This window comes from Abramis brama (genome assembly GCF_963993115.1).
Source record: "Abramis brama genome assembly, chromosome: 21".
Classification (NCBI taxonomy): Eukaryota; Metazoa; Chordata; class Actinopteri; order Cypriniformes; family Leuciscidae; genus Abramis; species Abramis brama.
In genome coordinates, this window is record NC_139983.1 from 23083295 (window position 1) to 23100530 (window position 17236).

General features: G+C 36.9%; 1 protein-coding gene across 1 annotated transcript; it reads left to right on the forward strand.

Moving 5' to 3' along the window:
- The first annotated feature begins 1773 nt into the window (after positions 1-1773).
- On the forward strand, positions 1774-16819 carry ptpreb (protein tyrosine phosphatase receptor type Eb). Its single transcript, XM_084096898.1, has 21 exons — positions 1774-1895; positions 6084-6285; positions 7117-7188; positions 7461-7557; positions 10078-10151; positions 10332-10465; positions 10579-10669; positions 10848-10924; positions 11121-11157; positions 11284-11381; positions 11488-11607; positions 11823-11986; positions 12905-13040; positions 13129-13278; positions 13397-13490; positions 13634-13710; positions 13997-14131; positions 14254-14379; positions 14503-14654; positions 15456-15591; positions 15765-16819. Exons 3-21 carry the CDS (start codon positions 7119-7121, stop codon positions 15837-15839), a joined length of 2043 nt encoding a protein of 680 aa, XP_083953024.1. The 5' UTR covers positions 1774-1895; positions 6084-6285; positions 7117-7118; the 3' UTR covers positions 15840-16819.
- Positions 16820-17236: the final 417 nt, after the last annotated feature.

Below are 17236 nucleotides of genomic sequence, written 5' to 3' on the forward strand. Positions count from 1 at the left end.
CGATAATAGTAAACAAATCATGATGATTAGGCCTAAAGCTTCACTTTGATGACGTCGAGATTCTGACTTTAAATGTTTCTTCACTCGGGTGTATAAAGATGGATAAATAAAGGTTACCGCTAAAATGTGCTTCCCATGTCCGAAATTTCCCAAAGCACTATATGGTTGTTTAATTAACCAGTCCGATTTATTAACAAATATTTTCTCATATCTGTTAAATAATGAATGGTTATTAGAATGATCAAAAGAACTAAAATTAAAATGAATAGGACTTAAAAAGTTAAAAAGCAAGTTGTAAACTAAGAGAGCTGAGACAACACCTACTGCTCCTGCCGCCATCTTGTCCCTTACCTTGTGCAGAGAGGAGAAAATTCCAAAGAAATTCCTTTAGAAATTCCAAATGGGCCTTGGTAAGAGGGGTTTGAAGCAGCAAATTTCTTTGTTCATTTTCAAATATCTTTGATTATTTTCAATTTTACAACCCTGATTTTCAATCACAGCTTTCATGGCCACAAAATTCAAGCAGCTTGGCTTTATTTAATGGCTGGTGACCCTCTTGCTTACATTCCAGAGGTTTTCAGTTCGGGTCTAGAGATTGAGTTGGCCATGACAGGGTCTTGATCTGGTGGTCCTCCATCCCTTGGCCTGGCTGTGTGGATTGAAGCATTGTCCTGCGGAAAAAAAAAACATTGGACATTGTCAGAGTAGTAGAATGACGCATGTCAGGATAATCTTGTACATGACTTGAGTTATGCATCCTTCACAAAGAAGTATCTGCCCGATTCTAACCTTACTGAAGAACCAGATCACCAATCCTCTACCAAATTACACAGTGGGTGCGAGAGACTGTGGGTTGTGGGTTTTGTGTGACTCAAAGTGGGTGAGAGACTGTGGGTTGTAGGCCTCTCCAGTTCTCTTTTGAAACATTAGAGGACCAGGTGTTGGCCAAAGCTGAAAACTGGACTCATCAGAGAAGATCAGAATCAGGCAGATCTGTCTTTGTACAAAGTTATCCTGGAAGAAAACATGCTTCCTCCTGCTCTAACAATGTTCCTGCAGAACAATTAGGGTTTACAGTGAATGCTTCAATCACAGCCAGAAGGTGTGAATGGAGGAACACCAGTTTAAGACCCTTTCATGGCCATCACAATCTCCAGACCTGAACCCCACTGAAAACCTCTGGAATGTAAGCAAGAAGGTCACCAGCCATTAAATAAAGCCAAGCTGCTTGAATGTTTTCGGCAGGAGTGGCATAAAGTCGCTCAACAGGGAGCATGCCAAGGCGTTTAATTTTACTCAAACAGATACATATAAATAATAAATCCAGAGAAACTGCTATTTTTGCAATGGTCTCTTAAAATTCATGGACATTTACCAAAATAAAATGGCAAATACAGGATAATGCCATGCACTCACATTCACATCCATCCATCACTCCATCTACTCCTTTCTCCCTCAGTTATACATTTGTCTTCATGCTAAATCTAGTGATGAGAAAAAATTAATGTTTTGTAAAATGAATATTTTCAGTTGTTTCTGCTCAAAGAGATTTTGTCCTAATTTACACATTTTAGTTCTTAGAAACAATTTTTTTTATAAATCTGACACATTTATTTTATTATTAGCCTTTTTAAACCAAATATTTAGCTGTCTGACTAGCATCAAAATTATTTGCAATTTTAGTCTACATGATGTAGCCTACTGTAGGTGACTGTTTTTTTTTTTCCACCATAAATGAGAGTGACGCATCGGCGGCGGCGCATCATCATCATCACACGGCACCGGCGCTCGTAGAGGAGGGACCACAGACAGACGTTCTGCTCAGCATCCTAATAACCATCAACACTGAGCACTGGATTTTACCGACACTTTACATGGAGCTGGACATAACACTGGTAATATTGCAGTTATTACTTTGCAAAATAGATGGTGTCAAGCCATTTATCGTTTGTGTAGCTGTAGGCTACTTCGCTCGCATGAATTAGTATCTCCGGTAAAATGTAACATGGTTTAAAACGGCCTCGATCACGTCCGTGATGCTGATGAGTTCATAATAATTAATTCTCTCAGCATCGCCCATTTTGTCGTTTACTCGCATAACGTCTTAACACGAGGTTTTATAAACACGTTTTGCGTGTTTAGCCTACTCTGCAGGCAATTAGGCTTCCGCAGATTTAGTCATTTCAGATTTGTTCATAAGGAACAGGGGTCAGTGGGTTGTGTCTCAAACCTAGTAAAGCTGCCGGTCTAGACAGCATTTTGCATGCAGCAAGATTTTTTTTCAGCTGTCCTATACCGCAATCTATGATGCCCAAAAATGTTGCACACGCCTATATGATGCTCAAAATGTTGTAGGCAGCTCGTACACAGAGAGAGATTTACCCTTAAATGGTTTTTTTTTGTAAGGATACAGTGTTAAAAAGGGGGTCCCTGCAAATTCTCGGACCAGGAGAACATATACTAAAATATGCCAGAAAAAAACATCATTAAAAGAAAGGTTAAAATAAAATAAAATGAAAATAAAAACATTTTGAAGAAACAAAACATTGGAATCATAAAGTGCTGGAAAATACCAGTAAACTAATTCTATGTTCAATTTTCAATTCAATTAATTTTATGTTCCTGCCCTTTTAAGGGTTTAACAGGGAGGGAGAATATCAGCGCTCTGTCTAGTGTTATTGCATTACTGGATCAGCGTCCTGTGTTTACACTATCATATGGATGAAAACAGTTGACTGACCTTTTCGTCACTTCTATTTGGGTTATTCCTTTATGCATATATTACGGAACATAAAAAGTTGCGTAAGGCAATTGTCATGAGCCTGTGGATGTGATGTTTGGAAAAAGAGGCCGATAGATTTTGCCCTGAGGCTGAGGGAGAGAGTGATGCTGACAAGTGATGCTATTGGTATTGACATACATACTCATCTTCATTCTTGATCCAGATGCTAGAACCATTGTAAAATATGTTTAGATGTGGAAACGGTTTATTCAAGTCACAAATATATGACTCAATCAACCAGAATCCATTAGGATTAAGAAGTAATTATTAAGGGTCAAATAAAAATAGCAAATAGCCTACCATGCAATATTATTAACATTACATAGAGTGTATAAGCATGCGTACAAATATCTCTTCAATTCCAGTAGTTTTAACAAAACGTGTCACAAAACGTTCTGTATTTCTCTTCCATCTCATATTTTCGAGCTTTTACCCCCCTTTTTCCTCTCACCTCTCACCAAAGCTGTTATAGACTCAAAAACATTCTATCGAAATCATACTGATTATTGAATCATTTTATCACTATAAATAAATGTCTAGAAATAAAAATTAAAAATGTAATAAAATTAGCATATTTATTTACAGATGCGTTTTCTTGAAAGTTAAGTAATATGTAAAACAATTGTTGTGATGTGACCTTGTTTCTAATAAAGGGAGAGCAGAGCCGGCAGGATTAATCCAACATGCGCTTAAATGAAGATTAATTTCATAATTACTTATGCACAGCATTCTAATCTGAAAGCTTAAGATGTTGGTAAACACTTCGAGTTTAACACCCTCGCAGTTGCCAAGGCCGAGAGGTCATAATATATGAAATGGCAGATTTAAAAGACCTACTGGAGCCTGATTATTGTCTGTTATGGTTCCATAATGTAAACTCAGGTAGTAGATATTTCACAAGAACCAAATGCCTTTCAAACTGAAGTTATTATGTTTCAGGTCTCTCATCGATTTAATCTAATTATAGGACATTCGATTGCATGGGATCGGGATGGGAGTAATATTGTTACAAATCATTTTGCTTCTAGAGATTCAGCCAAGATTATGGATTTTCGGTCCATGTCGGTTTAGGAGTTGTCAGTTACTGATGGGGTGAACCACATCTGTGAAGGTTAAGTGAATTTTAGATAGATAATTTATAGACTATAATTTAAGTCATAAACTGGTAATGCAATGCACATAAATTAATATAAGTAGAAGCTCTCATTGCTTGTGAAAGAGGCTTTTTACTATGCATGAGCATTTGCATTTGTTCTGCATCTCTCTTAAAATTGAAAATAAACACTGTCAGTCACATTCTGCCATAGAGGTCAGTCATAGTGCGGAGTCAGCCTTCTGTGTGCTGGTCAGCATCTCTCTATACGCTGCTACGCTACCACCTCCGTCCATCTGCTTCCTGAGTACATGGTTATTTGGACCTACACTTATCTCATTCCACAGAAAATCTATATAGTTTCTGCTAGAGAATTGATCAATTAATGTCATAAATAAAAATTAACACATTGATTTTTGGGGTACGTAGCATGCACTACTGGCAAAATTAAACACTTCACCTATCGTCGCTGTTGGGCGGAAACCCTATCTTTCAGGAAATGATTATTAAATCTGAAGTGCCAAACACAGGCTTCTTAAGACAGTATTGGCTATGACTCAATGACAAATGCTAGACTAAGACACTCTTCTCTGTACCTAAAATACACAAAACATTAGCCTTTATAATATTCTGTTTGCTTACAATCCTGGAATTGACAGTGGGGGGAAAATTGTAAACACTATTCGAATATGACGCTATTAGTATTTAGTATGATGTTATTTCAGAATGTCTTGAAAAGCAGAAAGTCTTAATGGACTATGAGCAACAATTTGTTAAAGGGAGGCAACATCATGGCTGTAGATCTAAGACCCCCATTAACACAGGAAGCCTATTGGATTTGAAAGCTAAAATCTCTTCCTGTTTTGTATTCAAAGGTTCTGTGTTTAGTGGATGAGGAGGAGCTTATTGCATCTCTTAGAGAAAAAAAAGTGTGTTGTTTACCTCTGTAAATTACTGGGGAAATGTATGTCTGACTCTGAAATAAAACTATGTAAAACAAATCACAGAGGCTAGGTAATAGTTTTAATGTTTTAATGTTACTTCTTTATTCGTCAGTGGTGCTCTCTCATATTGATCTTTATTAAAACAATAGCACCAACAATATGCATTCAATTTCCATATGAAAGATCTGCATAGTGCAGCAACATGCACTTCTCAAGGTCACAGCTTGTATTGACAGTCAGATCAGGTTTTACTGCTTGAGTTGCTGCTTGTTCCTTGTAGTGTGTCAGTAGGTTGTTTTGCCTTTCTGGTGACTCATTTGACTCTTTTAGCATGATTTTTTCATGAGAATTTGTCATTGACTCATACATTAACAACAGCTTCCAGACTACCTCAGTTGTGTGGAAGCCTCTGTATTGACTGAGCAGTGTAATCCACAATCAGGAAAAAGAAAAAAAATGGTTACATGTCTTGAATGAAAGTTTGATGGTATGCTTATATTGTATTTAGTACAATTTATTCACCTTCTCATCAAATTTACCATGTGACTTTGCTTTTGTGAAATTAAAATGTATGGCCATCCATAAATGAGTCAAAGTGTATTGAATGGATAAGATAAAGTAATGACTGTAACCAGATATATACTAAATTAACCTTAATTTAACATATGCATGTAATAAATGGCTACTGTCATGAGTCACAATAAGGTCTCTTAGTGCAGTTACAGCCTTTGTAACCGTCACTTGGTTTTGATTGACAATGTTCCTGATTTGATTTGCTTTCATGTGATCCGGTCAGGGTGCTGAGATGACCAACAGTGACTGACCCAGTTTTACACAGTATATTATGACCAGTGTAGTTGCTAAAATTCTTATGGGTGGGCCCATTCTCATCCTTGAGGTTACTGTGTTATGAATATGTATGAAATGGTTATTTACAGCTGCTGCAGAGACTGAAGATAAATGCTGCATTACAGCATCACTGGTTGAAAGCAGTAGACGAATAGTATCTATAAGGTAAATGGATAAGGTTTGCCATTCTTGACTACATAATAATGCTTTTTAGTAGAGGCAGATCTTCTCAAAGGGGTTTCGGGCTGACAAATCAACTGGCACAATGCTAGAGGACAGATTTAAAGTTATTTTTGTTTCTCTCTCCCTCCATCCACAACTCCCTCTGCCTCTGCATGTCCTACACATTTTATGAGGTTTAAAAAACAAAGACAATTCCCTCTCCTAATGTATCCTTATCCCTTGTTCTTTGCAGGCAGTGGCTATCTAAGGATAGTCCATCCAGAAAGCACAATGAAAAAACCTGCACTCCTACATTATTGAAGGACAGGAGTGCCTTCACAGATATCATGACTCCTGGAGACCTTCTGGAAAAGTATCATAATAATTAATGTCTTCTCTCTTGAAAGCTATGGACTGAGACGTTGCCTTCTTGGTGTGAGACATATTTCACATTTGTGAGTAGACTTTTGTAAGACTGCATTAATCCTTCATCTTGTCTTTTCTAATCTCTAGACTGAGTTCATAGACGTTTGGAGACAGGTAGATTTTCTAGTGAAAAGCTTTTGAAAGGATTAATATCTGAAATCTCTCTGAAAATGTCACAGGGGATCAGGCATACAGGTTATGTGACAGATTTGCTGTCTGGGGTGATTTATCACAGGTTGGACGTCTATAAATGCAGAGTTCTCTTATTCTCACCCTCTTAAAAATGAAAGAAAAAACAACTTTAACCAAACACCACATATTTCTGCATGCATATTATGATTTACATTTTTACAAATCATATTTTAAATGTTGTCTTTTGAACCCCACTATATATACACATCACATTATAGAAATGCACATTTGTGAGATGCATTTCTACACAACACCTTTTTTGAAATAAAAGATAATATCTGGGGTAAAAAGACTTGTCCTACTTTCAGAGTTTCAGTTGCTGCTGGATGTATGCGGTAGATGGTGCCGTATCCCTAGAGGCCGTTACTCTCTGGACCATTAATTGAAATTAATTTTAGATTTGCTCATGTAGAGGGAAGATTCTCACTGAATGCATGAGAAGAAGATTGATGGTTTTAATATAGGTTAATTGAATCACTTGTGAAGCTTTTGCGGTTTGAGATTGTCAGTTCTGCAGAATTGTTCTGAAATGTACATTTTCAAATGACATTTTGTAATCTTTGTGAAAATATGCCTTTTCAACTGAAGTCAATTGTCAGTTTTTTTATTTATTATCAGACACTCACAAATATTTTTGATTGTTTGTTGTTTTCTCTCTTTATGTGTAGCCATGATGGTCCTGTTTCTAGTTTCAGCAGCTCTCATTTCAAACAGTTCCTCTCATGGAAACATGACAACAGGTATATCATCTCCAGATGTTTTTTTTTTTTTTTTTACTCAAAATGATTTATAAACAGGCCCACAGCCCCACATCTGTACACATATAATTGGAATGCTTGGAATTGGAAAGCTTCACATTTTAAAATATGAAGATTATTTCAGCTGCCAATTAGAGTAAATTTTTGAATCCAGTTTAAATCCCTTTCCTTCTTAAAACAAGTCTGCAGATTTTGCCTAAAAAGCCTATGGAAAATCTCACGTCACTCAGTTGTCTTTCTTTTTCTCTGTTCAGAGTCTCCAGCGCCTCAGGGCCCACATGTCTTAGCCTTTGGCCTCGTCACCTCTTTCCTTCTCGTCATCTTTCTTCTCCTCATCGCCTACATTTTGAGGTAAGAAAATACACATACCCCAAAAACATTCTTTTTGAAACTAAAAAACACATTATAGAGTATGTGCAGAGATACAATGAAATGTATATGAGTGAACAGCTCTTTACTTGACCCCTACTGTACCCAGCTCTAGTCTTTTCTAGTCTGGTCTACAGTGTAGCCAATAGCATAACTTCCTGCTACTATACTTCCAGTCCTTCATTAAATTTCTCACATCAGCTAGTACAAATACTTGTTTGTAGGCACACCTGTTCTCTCTACATGAAAAGTGCTCATTTGTCCAAGCTAGAACTCTCTTTACCCTTACCACTCTCTTAAAGACTCTCTTAAAGGGTTAGTTCACCCAAAAATGAAAATTCTGTCAGTAATTACTCACCCTCATGTTGTTCCAACCGCGTAAGACCTTCGTTCATCTTCGGAACATAAATTAAGATATTTTTGATGAAATCTGAGAGCTGATCACTTGTCCATAGGCTGCTAGGTGACCGAAACTTGCTGGCCCAGAAAAGTTATTAAAGAGATCGTTAATATAGTCCAAGTGACTACAGTGGCTCAATCTTAAGTATATCAAGCGACGAGAATACTTTTTGTGCGCACAAACAAACAAAAATAACGACTTTATTCCACTATTCATTTCCTTCTCTCTGGGCCTCGTAGTGTTTTTGCGCAGCGCGTCTGTGTTATACGTCATCACGCATCACACACATGACCAGCGTCGGCCAATAGTGAGCCTACGTGGTGACGTGTAACACAGACGCGCAGCGCAAAAACACTACGCGAACCAACTAGAGGCCCAGAGAGAAGGAAATGAATAGTGGAATAAAGTCGTTATTTTTGTTTGTTTTTGCGCACAAAAAGTATTTTCGTCGCTTGATATACTTAAGATTGAGCCACTGTAGTCACTTGGACTATATTAACGATCTCTTTAATAACTTTTCTGGGCCAGCAAGTTTCGGTCACCTAGCAGCCTATGGACAAGTGATCCAGCACTCAGATTTCATCAAAAATATCTTAATTTGTGTTCCGAAGATGAACGAAGGTCTTACGAGGTTGGAACAACATGAGGGTGAGTAATTACTGACAGAATTTTCATTTTTGGGTGAACTAACCCTTTAACTCTTAAAGATTCACTTCCTCTAGGTCTTCTCTACACTGCATACTTTCAAACCTATCCTATAGTATACACTACTGTTCAAAAGTTTGGGGTCAGTAAGATTATTTTTTGTAGAAAATGAATACATTTAAGGACGCATTAAATTCCATTTAAAAGTTACAGTAAAATACATTTATAATGTTACAAAAAATGTCTATTTCAAATATATGCTATTCCTTTGAACTTTCTAATCATTAAAGAATTGAAATGAACAAAATATTCAGCAGCACAACTGTTTTCAACATTGATAATATTGTTAATAAATGTTTCTTAAACAGCAAATCAGCATATTAGAATGATTTCTGAAGGATCATGTGACTGAAGAAATTCAGCTTTGCCATCACAGCAATAAATTACATTTTAAAATACATGAAAATCGAAAACAGTTGTTTTAAAAATTGAAATATTTTACAAAATTACCGTTTTTACTATATTTTTATCAAATAAATGCAGCCTAGGTGAGCATAAGAACATAAAAAAAATCTTACCAGCCCCACACTTTTGAATGGTAGTATACTATACAGTAGTATAATACAGTAGTCAACATTTGAATTGGATCAGAAAAGTTCATCAAAGTTGTCCTAAGACAAGAAAACGGGTATTGTTCAAAATTCATGTATAACTTTGATGAAAGGTTTTGATCCAATTCAAATGTTGACTACTGTATATTAACATGATTTGTATCCAACATTGCAAACATATTTGCAAATATAGTGCAAATACTTTAATACCCTCAATCTTAAAATATTTTGTTATATATATTATGAATAAAGAAGTAAATGTAAGATTAAAATATGTTATATATTATTTTATATTACTCACACTATTTGTTAAAGATGAAGTGTATATTTCTGGCCCTCCAAACGGAATTGCAAAAATAATAATGACCAGTTTTTAGTTTTCCCCGTCTGCCATTGGTTGGTCCAACAGATAGCCCCGCCCCAAACTCACATCATTGATTGAGATCAAACAAACAGAGAAATGTTTTGAAAGACAGAACCATACAGCCACAGTGTTTACAATTTTTAAGGGAATCAGCCTGCAAATGGCTTTATTATAGTTGACTCGTCGCTATATTTTCAGTCGCGGGAGAAAAGTAGAAAAAAAACCATTTCACTTTTAAGTGTGCGTGTGTGTTTATGACCCTGCCGAGCTGCTCCAGCAGCAGCTGCATGTGTAGTGAAATGTAAAAGCAGTTGTGATGGTGTGTCAGCAAGTCATTCTCTCTCAGCTGCTCTGAGGAGTCAGAGAACCAAACAATCTCCCATGAGAAAGAACTTTAGATTTTGGTGTGTATTGTGAACTTTCAGCCATTTTTACATTTCTGTTTTATCTGTCTGTAAATGTCTTACTTCAAAATGTCTCAGGTTTAGAGAGCAAAGGAAGGATCTTGTCGCTTCGGTTGACAAGAAGATGCCAAATGGCTTTTTGGAAGATCAAGGTAAGTTTTGATCTGTCTGATTTTTTTGTTGCCAATTTGTCTGTGTATTAAGCCTATATTTTTAAAACACCATTTTTAGAACTTGGCATCTGTTTGAGAGATATAAACAGTAACAGTAACAGTAAGAAAATGTCTCTCTTCCACCCTGTATATTTTTCTTCTTCTCTCTCTCTCTCTCAGAACAAACGGTGGTGCTCCTTCCCAGATCACCCTTTCCATCAAAGCGTTATTTTCCCATCCCACTGGACTCCCTGGAGGAAGAGTTTCGCCTACGCATGGCAGATGATGGCAAACTGTTCAGAGAGGAATTTAATGTAAGATCTTAGACACACATACAGACTTTATCATTCTCCACATGCACGTCCATTCGATATTGTTTCCTTATACTTACGTATTGTTTCTTTCTTCCGCTGCTTCTCTTTTACAGTCTTTGCCTTGCGGTTTTGGTTGTGGTACCTTTGAAGAGGCAAGCAGAGAGGAGAACAGAGAAAAGAACAGATATCCCAATATTCTGCCCTGTAAGTGTCCCTCACTCTTTCATAGACACACTTGCAAATTTTCCAAACACTGTGGAAGAGCTTGTTTTGAGTCATTTTTTTGTGTCAAGTAACACAATACAATAGTAACTGTTAGGATTTGGATGGAGAAAGTTGGTCCTAGGGTTTAATAAAACACATCTGTATATTTCCTTCACAGATGACCACTCAAGAGTGCTACTTTCACATATAGATGGATATATGGGCTCAGATTACATAAATGCCTCTTATATAGATGTGAGTAGGCCTACTTTCTCAGTGTTTTTTGAAATAATATTAGTTAATTACCTAATTAAATTACTGGAACCTAATCTAATTTTAGTATATAAAATATTGATATTATGCATATATTACCTTATATCTTGACCTATAGTATATTAAAATATTTTTTGGGTTTTGAGTCTCATGTTTAATTAATTTACCTTTCCCATAGGGTTACAGAGAAAAAAGCAAATTTATTGCAGCTCAAGGTATGCAATTTTTCCCCCTCTTCCCAGTTGTAATTACAAAAGATTACCAGCTAATTTAATCGATTGAATGTAATCTCTCTCCCCTTTATTATTGTTAATTTCATGAATTTCAAATCTTATGTTTAGGCCCAAAACCAGAGACAGTGGGAGATTTCTGGAGAATGGTTTGGGAGCAGAAATCTGCCACTATAGTCATGTTGACCAACACAAGAGAGAGAAAAGAGGTAAGAGAAGATATCACAAAGGGTCCATATAACAAAGAAATTCAAAACATGCCCATTGTTGCCCAATATTTTGCAAAAATCTGTGGTTTGTATGTGTGAAATGCAGGAAAAATGCTATCAGTACTGGCCTGAGCAGGGCTGCTGGATCTACGGCTGTGTGAGGGTGGCAATGGAAGATGTCACAGTGTTGGTGGACTACACAATCAGGAAGTTCTGTGTGCAGCACGTGAGTGGCCATTTCCCTCAGAGACACTACAGCATCATTATGCAGATGCTCTGTATACTGTGCTCATACACTAGTACACAAATTCTTTTGACATGCCATTTAGTAGCCCGGAATATTTTACACTCTTGTGGAATCAGTAAGGCCACAACTGACTATTTGCTGTTTGACTTAGTGCTATTTGTAAGTTATCTGAATGCAATGGTGTGATTTTGCAGCATGCTGCTGATGGTTGCAGACCTCCAAGGTTGGTCACTCAGCTGCACTTCACCAGCTGGCCTGATTTTGGTGTACCCCTCTCCCCTATTGGCATGCTAAAGTTCCTCAAGAAAGTCAAGAGTGTCAACCCTTCCCATGCTGGACCAATCATAGTGCACTGTAGGTAAGACTGTGGGCTATTCTTAAAATATATGCGCATACAGACTTAAGAAAAGGAATGTATATAATAGAAATGTGTTACAAACTACTATCAATCAGATCTATAGAGTGCAACAGTTCCCACACTTTTTCGTTGCATTGGTTTTGGATTTTTTCCCCATAGGGATTTTTAAAAGTATTTTTAAAGCCTTATAAGCCATGAACAAAATCAACCAGCTACATTGTAAATCAGATCATTACAAAATTTGATTTGAAGCAAAAAATTATTTGAAAATCGGATTCTGAAAAATCGGATTCTGTCTTTTTCGATCGGAAATTGAAAAAGACCGTGTACTTGATGGCTTTAATGAGGAAAAAGCCGTCTGCTCTCTAATCGCTCTCACGGTACTTTGATGTCACACATTGATCGGCCTGCGTAATGCCGTAATTCTATATGGAGAAAATGAATGGAATTTTTACTTCCGACTCCGACTGTTGCACTCTATTGGGGTGTATTTCAGTATGCTAGTGATTTCAGTACTATTTATTGGGCAAAACACATTTAAAACCCTGAACATTTCATCTATAACAAACAGTCTGAAATGCAAAGTATGTAGAAACAACCAGCAACACAGATGTCTTGAGGCTCAGCTGTTCATGCGGGGTTGTTAACACCTCAGCCAGAACAACAGACTTTCTCAAGTGTGAAAAGGCCCTTTTTGCAGTGAAACGACAAACTGTAACTTTTTCAGGTCTAATACACTATACAGCAAGAATCTGCAATATTCACGCAATTGATCCCACATTTAATTGAACTGAGATAATTATCTATCCCAAGATATTAATACAAATGGAAAGACCGTGCAGTTTTGACTACATTATCTTATTATCCCTCATTTAATGCTCTACTTTACATCTCACGACTCATTTTCTCTCTGTGTAGTGCTGGGGTTGGCAGGACTGGGACGTTCACTGTGATTGACGCGATGATGGATATGATGCACGCTGAAGGGAGGTTGGACGTGTTCGGCTTTGTGTCCAGAATAAGAAAGCAGCGCTGTCAGCTCATTCAAACAGATGTAAAGGACTTTCCACAGTCTCTCTGCTGTGTTTGACTCATCATTTCAGCAGTGAATGGCCCCTGATATTCCTCTCTCTCGCCCACAGATGCAGTATTCGTTCATTTACCAGGCACTTTTGGAGCATTACCTGTTTGGTGACACTGAGCTAGACATCGCTTCATTGGAGGGCCATCTCCACAAACTCCACAACACACACACACACATGGACCGAGTGGGTCTGGAGGAAGAATTCAGAGTAAGAAGCACATCAGTTAAAGGGTTTGCTAAGCAAAAGTACAGAAAGACAAAAGTGAATAGCTTTGAAAGAACAGTGTGTTCTTTCTAACATGTCTTTTTATTTGGAATCTCCTCAGAAACTGACTAATGTCCGCATAATGAAGGAGAACATGAGAACCGGAAATCTGCCTGCTAACATGAGAAAGAACAGAGTACTGCAGATCATCCCATGTGAGAAAATATATACAGATTTATCATTTTAGATCATTTTCTTTCTTTCTTTCTTTCTTTCTTTCTTTCTTTCTTTCTTTCTTTCTTTCTTTCTTTCTTTCATTTTCTTGTAATCATTATCCCGTTTTTTTTTTTTTTACCAGATGACTTCAACAGGGTAATATTATCAATGAAAAGAGGGCAAGAATTCACAGACTACATTAATGCATCTTTCATAGATGTAAGTATATATTATTATAATATAATATTACTTGATGTGCACTACAAATATATTATGCATTGCCAATATCAAATGCAGAGTAGTGTGTACTACAAATCTGGCATGCACTGCAAAACTAGTGTGCAAGCTATGTAGATTGACTTTTTAATATTAAAATAATAGTCATTTTGCACACATACAGGCTATTTGTTCAGTTCTTGATTTGCATATGCATTTTAATAAATATATTTAAGATCATTAAAAACATTGGCAAATGTACCCATAACACTATGCTTTACCATTGCAGGGTTATAGGCAAAAGGATTACTTTATAGCAACTCAGGCACCTTTGGCTCACACTGTGCAGGACTTCTGGCGCATGGTATGGGAAAGGAAGTGCCACTCTCTTGTCATGCTGACTGAGCTGAAAGAGAGAGAACAGGTACAGTTTAATGGTTTATATTTGACTTTTTTATATTTATATTTTAATCGACATAAAGAAATGGTGCAGTTACTCTTCCATGTCTGAAGAATTCACTTCCTTTCCAATAACTCTCACTCCAGGAGAAGTGTGTACATTATTGGCCAGCAGAGGGCAGCGTTTCATTTGGAGAGTATGTACTGGAGCTGAAGAGAGACACACTTTGTGAGACTTTCAGCATTCGAGACATGCTGCTGTCATATGCATCAGTGAGTTAAACATGCAGTGAATTTGACCATTTTATGGTCCATCATACGCTTCACTTACATTGGAGCTTCCTTTATTGTGCTAAATTTGTTGTCCATGCTGAGGCTGAATTGGGCTGTTTGCAGGAGAAGCAGAAACGTCTAGTCAGACAGTTCCACTTCCATGGATGGCCAGAGATTGGAATCCCGTCAGACGGAAAGGGAATGATTGACATAATTGCTGCAGTGCAAAAACAACAACAGCAATCTGGAAACAACCCGATAGTGGTGCATTGCAGGTACACACACTCTTTATCTCTCCCTCACTTAAACACACACACACACACACACACACACACACGTTGGGTTTCCATGTTTTATGAGGGACTTTCCATAGACATAATTATTTTTATACTGTATAAACTGTACATTCTATCCCCTAACACAATGCCTAAAACTCTATGCATTTTTACATTTTCAAAACAACACCATTGAGTATGATTTATAAGCTATTTAACTTGTTGAGACAAAAAATGTCTGCACATGGTCAAAGATTTTTGGAATTACTATCCTTGAGGAGGCTTTGAGGAGAGGATTTGGTCCCCATAGGGTTTACCAGGACCACACACACACACACACACACACACACACAGTCTGGTGCACTATCTTTGTGAGGACTCTCCATAGACGTAATGGTTTTTATACTGTACAAACTGTATATTCTATCCCCTTACACTGCCCCTATCCCTAAACCTACCCATCACAGGAGACATTCTGCATTTTTACATTTTCAAAAAAACTAATTCTGTATGATTTATAAGCTTTTGTACCCATGGGGACCTCAATTTAGGTCCCCACGGTGACACGAGTCCCCATGAGTCTGTGTGCATTCAGGTTTAAGTCCCCACCGGTGTAGAAAAACATGTCCACACACACACACACACACACACACACACACACACACACACACACACACACACACACACACACAGAGATACACAGAGTCTTACATATTGTTCAATAGCAAATTTGTTTGTATAAACTGTTTTATAAGTCTGTAAAACCTATCATAAAAGTATGTATTTTCTTTATGACATAAGTGCTGGTGCTGGTCGGACCGGAACCTTCATTGCCCTCAGTAACATCTTAGAGCGGGTCAAAGCCGAAGGGTTACTGGATGTATTTCAGACTGTGAAGAGTTTACGCACTCAGAGACCACATATGGTCCAAACTGTGGTAAGAATGTAAAACACTATACATAATTCATATAGATCTCATGGCTTCAGTAATATATTACAATATGGAAAATAGTATTATAATAAAATAATACAGAATGAGTAGGTTTTGACTTTTGACAGTCAGATCATTGTGTGATTTATGATATAATGTATTTTCATTTGTCTTCTCAGGAACAATATGACTACTGCTACAGAGTTGTGCAAGATTTTGTTGACATCTACTCTGACTATGCTAATTTCAAATGAGTGCAGCTTATCAACACACATTTATATTACTGAAGAAAGAAAAAAAAAACCTGAAGAAAAACATTATTATTACTGTGGATTAGTGACACTCCATGCACTTGACATTTCCTATTCTTGCTATTTATATGCAGTTAAGGTAATATTTTGGATATATATCCACAGACTCCAGTGGCTTAACCATGTCTTTTGCATTAAGTTTTTGTTATGTTTGTGTAGTATTCTGTATGAAGAAAGCTTTTTTTCTTTTAATATGACCATAATATTTGTACATGAACATTTTTTTTTGTTTACTACAAAATTATTTTTATTTAAAAAGAAAACTGTTCACAACTGAAATGTAAAGCATTCCATTCTCAGTATTTGTTCCTTCCTTCTATTTATCCCCCAGCTTGCTTCCCAGAAAAAAATCTGCATGGTTATTTGTGTGTACTAGTGTACTAAAAGTAATTAGGATACTTCCAAATTTGAATTTTATGGCAATTCTTGGCCAGGCTCTGATTTGCATAAGCCCCGATAAGTCACTTGTTCCATATACATGCTCTTCACCTTTCACGTCACCTTCATAACCTGAGATGTCCAGCGACTTGATGAAACTTTAGCAGGCTTTAAAGTTTCTGTGATGACAATGCTGTTTATTACTAGGACTTTTCAAGCCAATCAAATAATAAAGAAGCTAAAGCTGTGACAGATACAGATGTGGATTAAAGCATAAAACACTCAAAGGAAATAATAAATCCGTAATGATATTTGGTTGTGAAATGAATACATGTCATAAGGGTTTAGTGAAACAACAAAGGAATGGTTTCCTTTCATATAGCGTCCTGATTTTTTGAACAAGGTCGAGTAGAAAAGCTCTTCTGTACTGTCAATGCAGTGTTCTTGAAACAGGGTGATAAATTATGAAGAAAATGAGTAAAGATGTTTGCCTTAATCCTGAATAACACCATTTTCTGCAATAAAATATTTCAGTCAATACTTGTGACAGTGTGCGCGCAAATTTTCTGTCTATTAATTTTACTATAAAAATGCAATATAAGTAGCTTTTAATAGTTGCATTCTAGTTTTGCACACTATTTTGTAGTGCATTCAAGCTTTGTAATACACACTCAGCATTCGATATTTTAATGCATAAGTTTGTAGTGCACACTATGTGGCATACTTCATTTGTAGTGTGCATTACAATTACATCAATTTGTTCCTCAGAAAAGACATTCTACCCATAAAGAAATAATTAATAGGCTACTTATGCAAAATGTTTCATGTTCACTCACATTAGGTGAAGACCAGTGTGAAGACCTTCACACATGAAGACCAGTCATCCCGGTAACCTGAAAAAAATGGGGCGAGTCGCCTTGCTTTGAGCAATGCCTGAAATCACACAGTAAACATTTATTAGT

Excerpts from the sequence above, each read along its gene's own strand:
- ptpreb (XM_084096898.1), top strand. The coding sequence starts at position 7,119 with ATGATGGTCCTGTTTCTAGTTTCAGCAGCTCTCATTTCAAACAGTTCC. Across the intron at positions 10,670-10,847 it reads ATATCCCAATATTCTGCCCT|ATGACCACTCAAGAGTGCTA; the intron begins GTAAGTGTCCCT and ends TTTCCTTCACAG. Across the intron at positions 14,380-14,502 it reads TGCTGCTGTCATATGCATCA|GAGAAGCAGAAACGTCTAGT; the intron begins GTGAGTTAAACA and ends GGCTGTTTGCAG.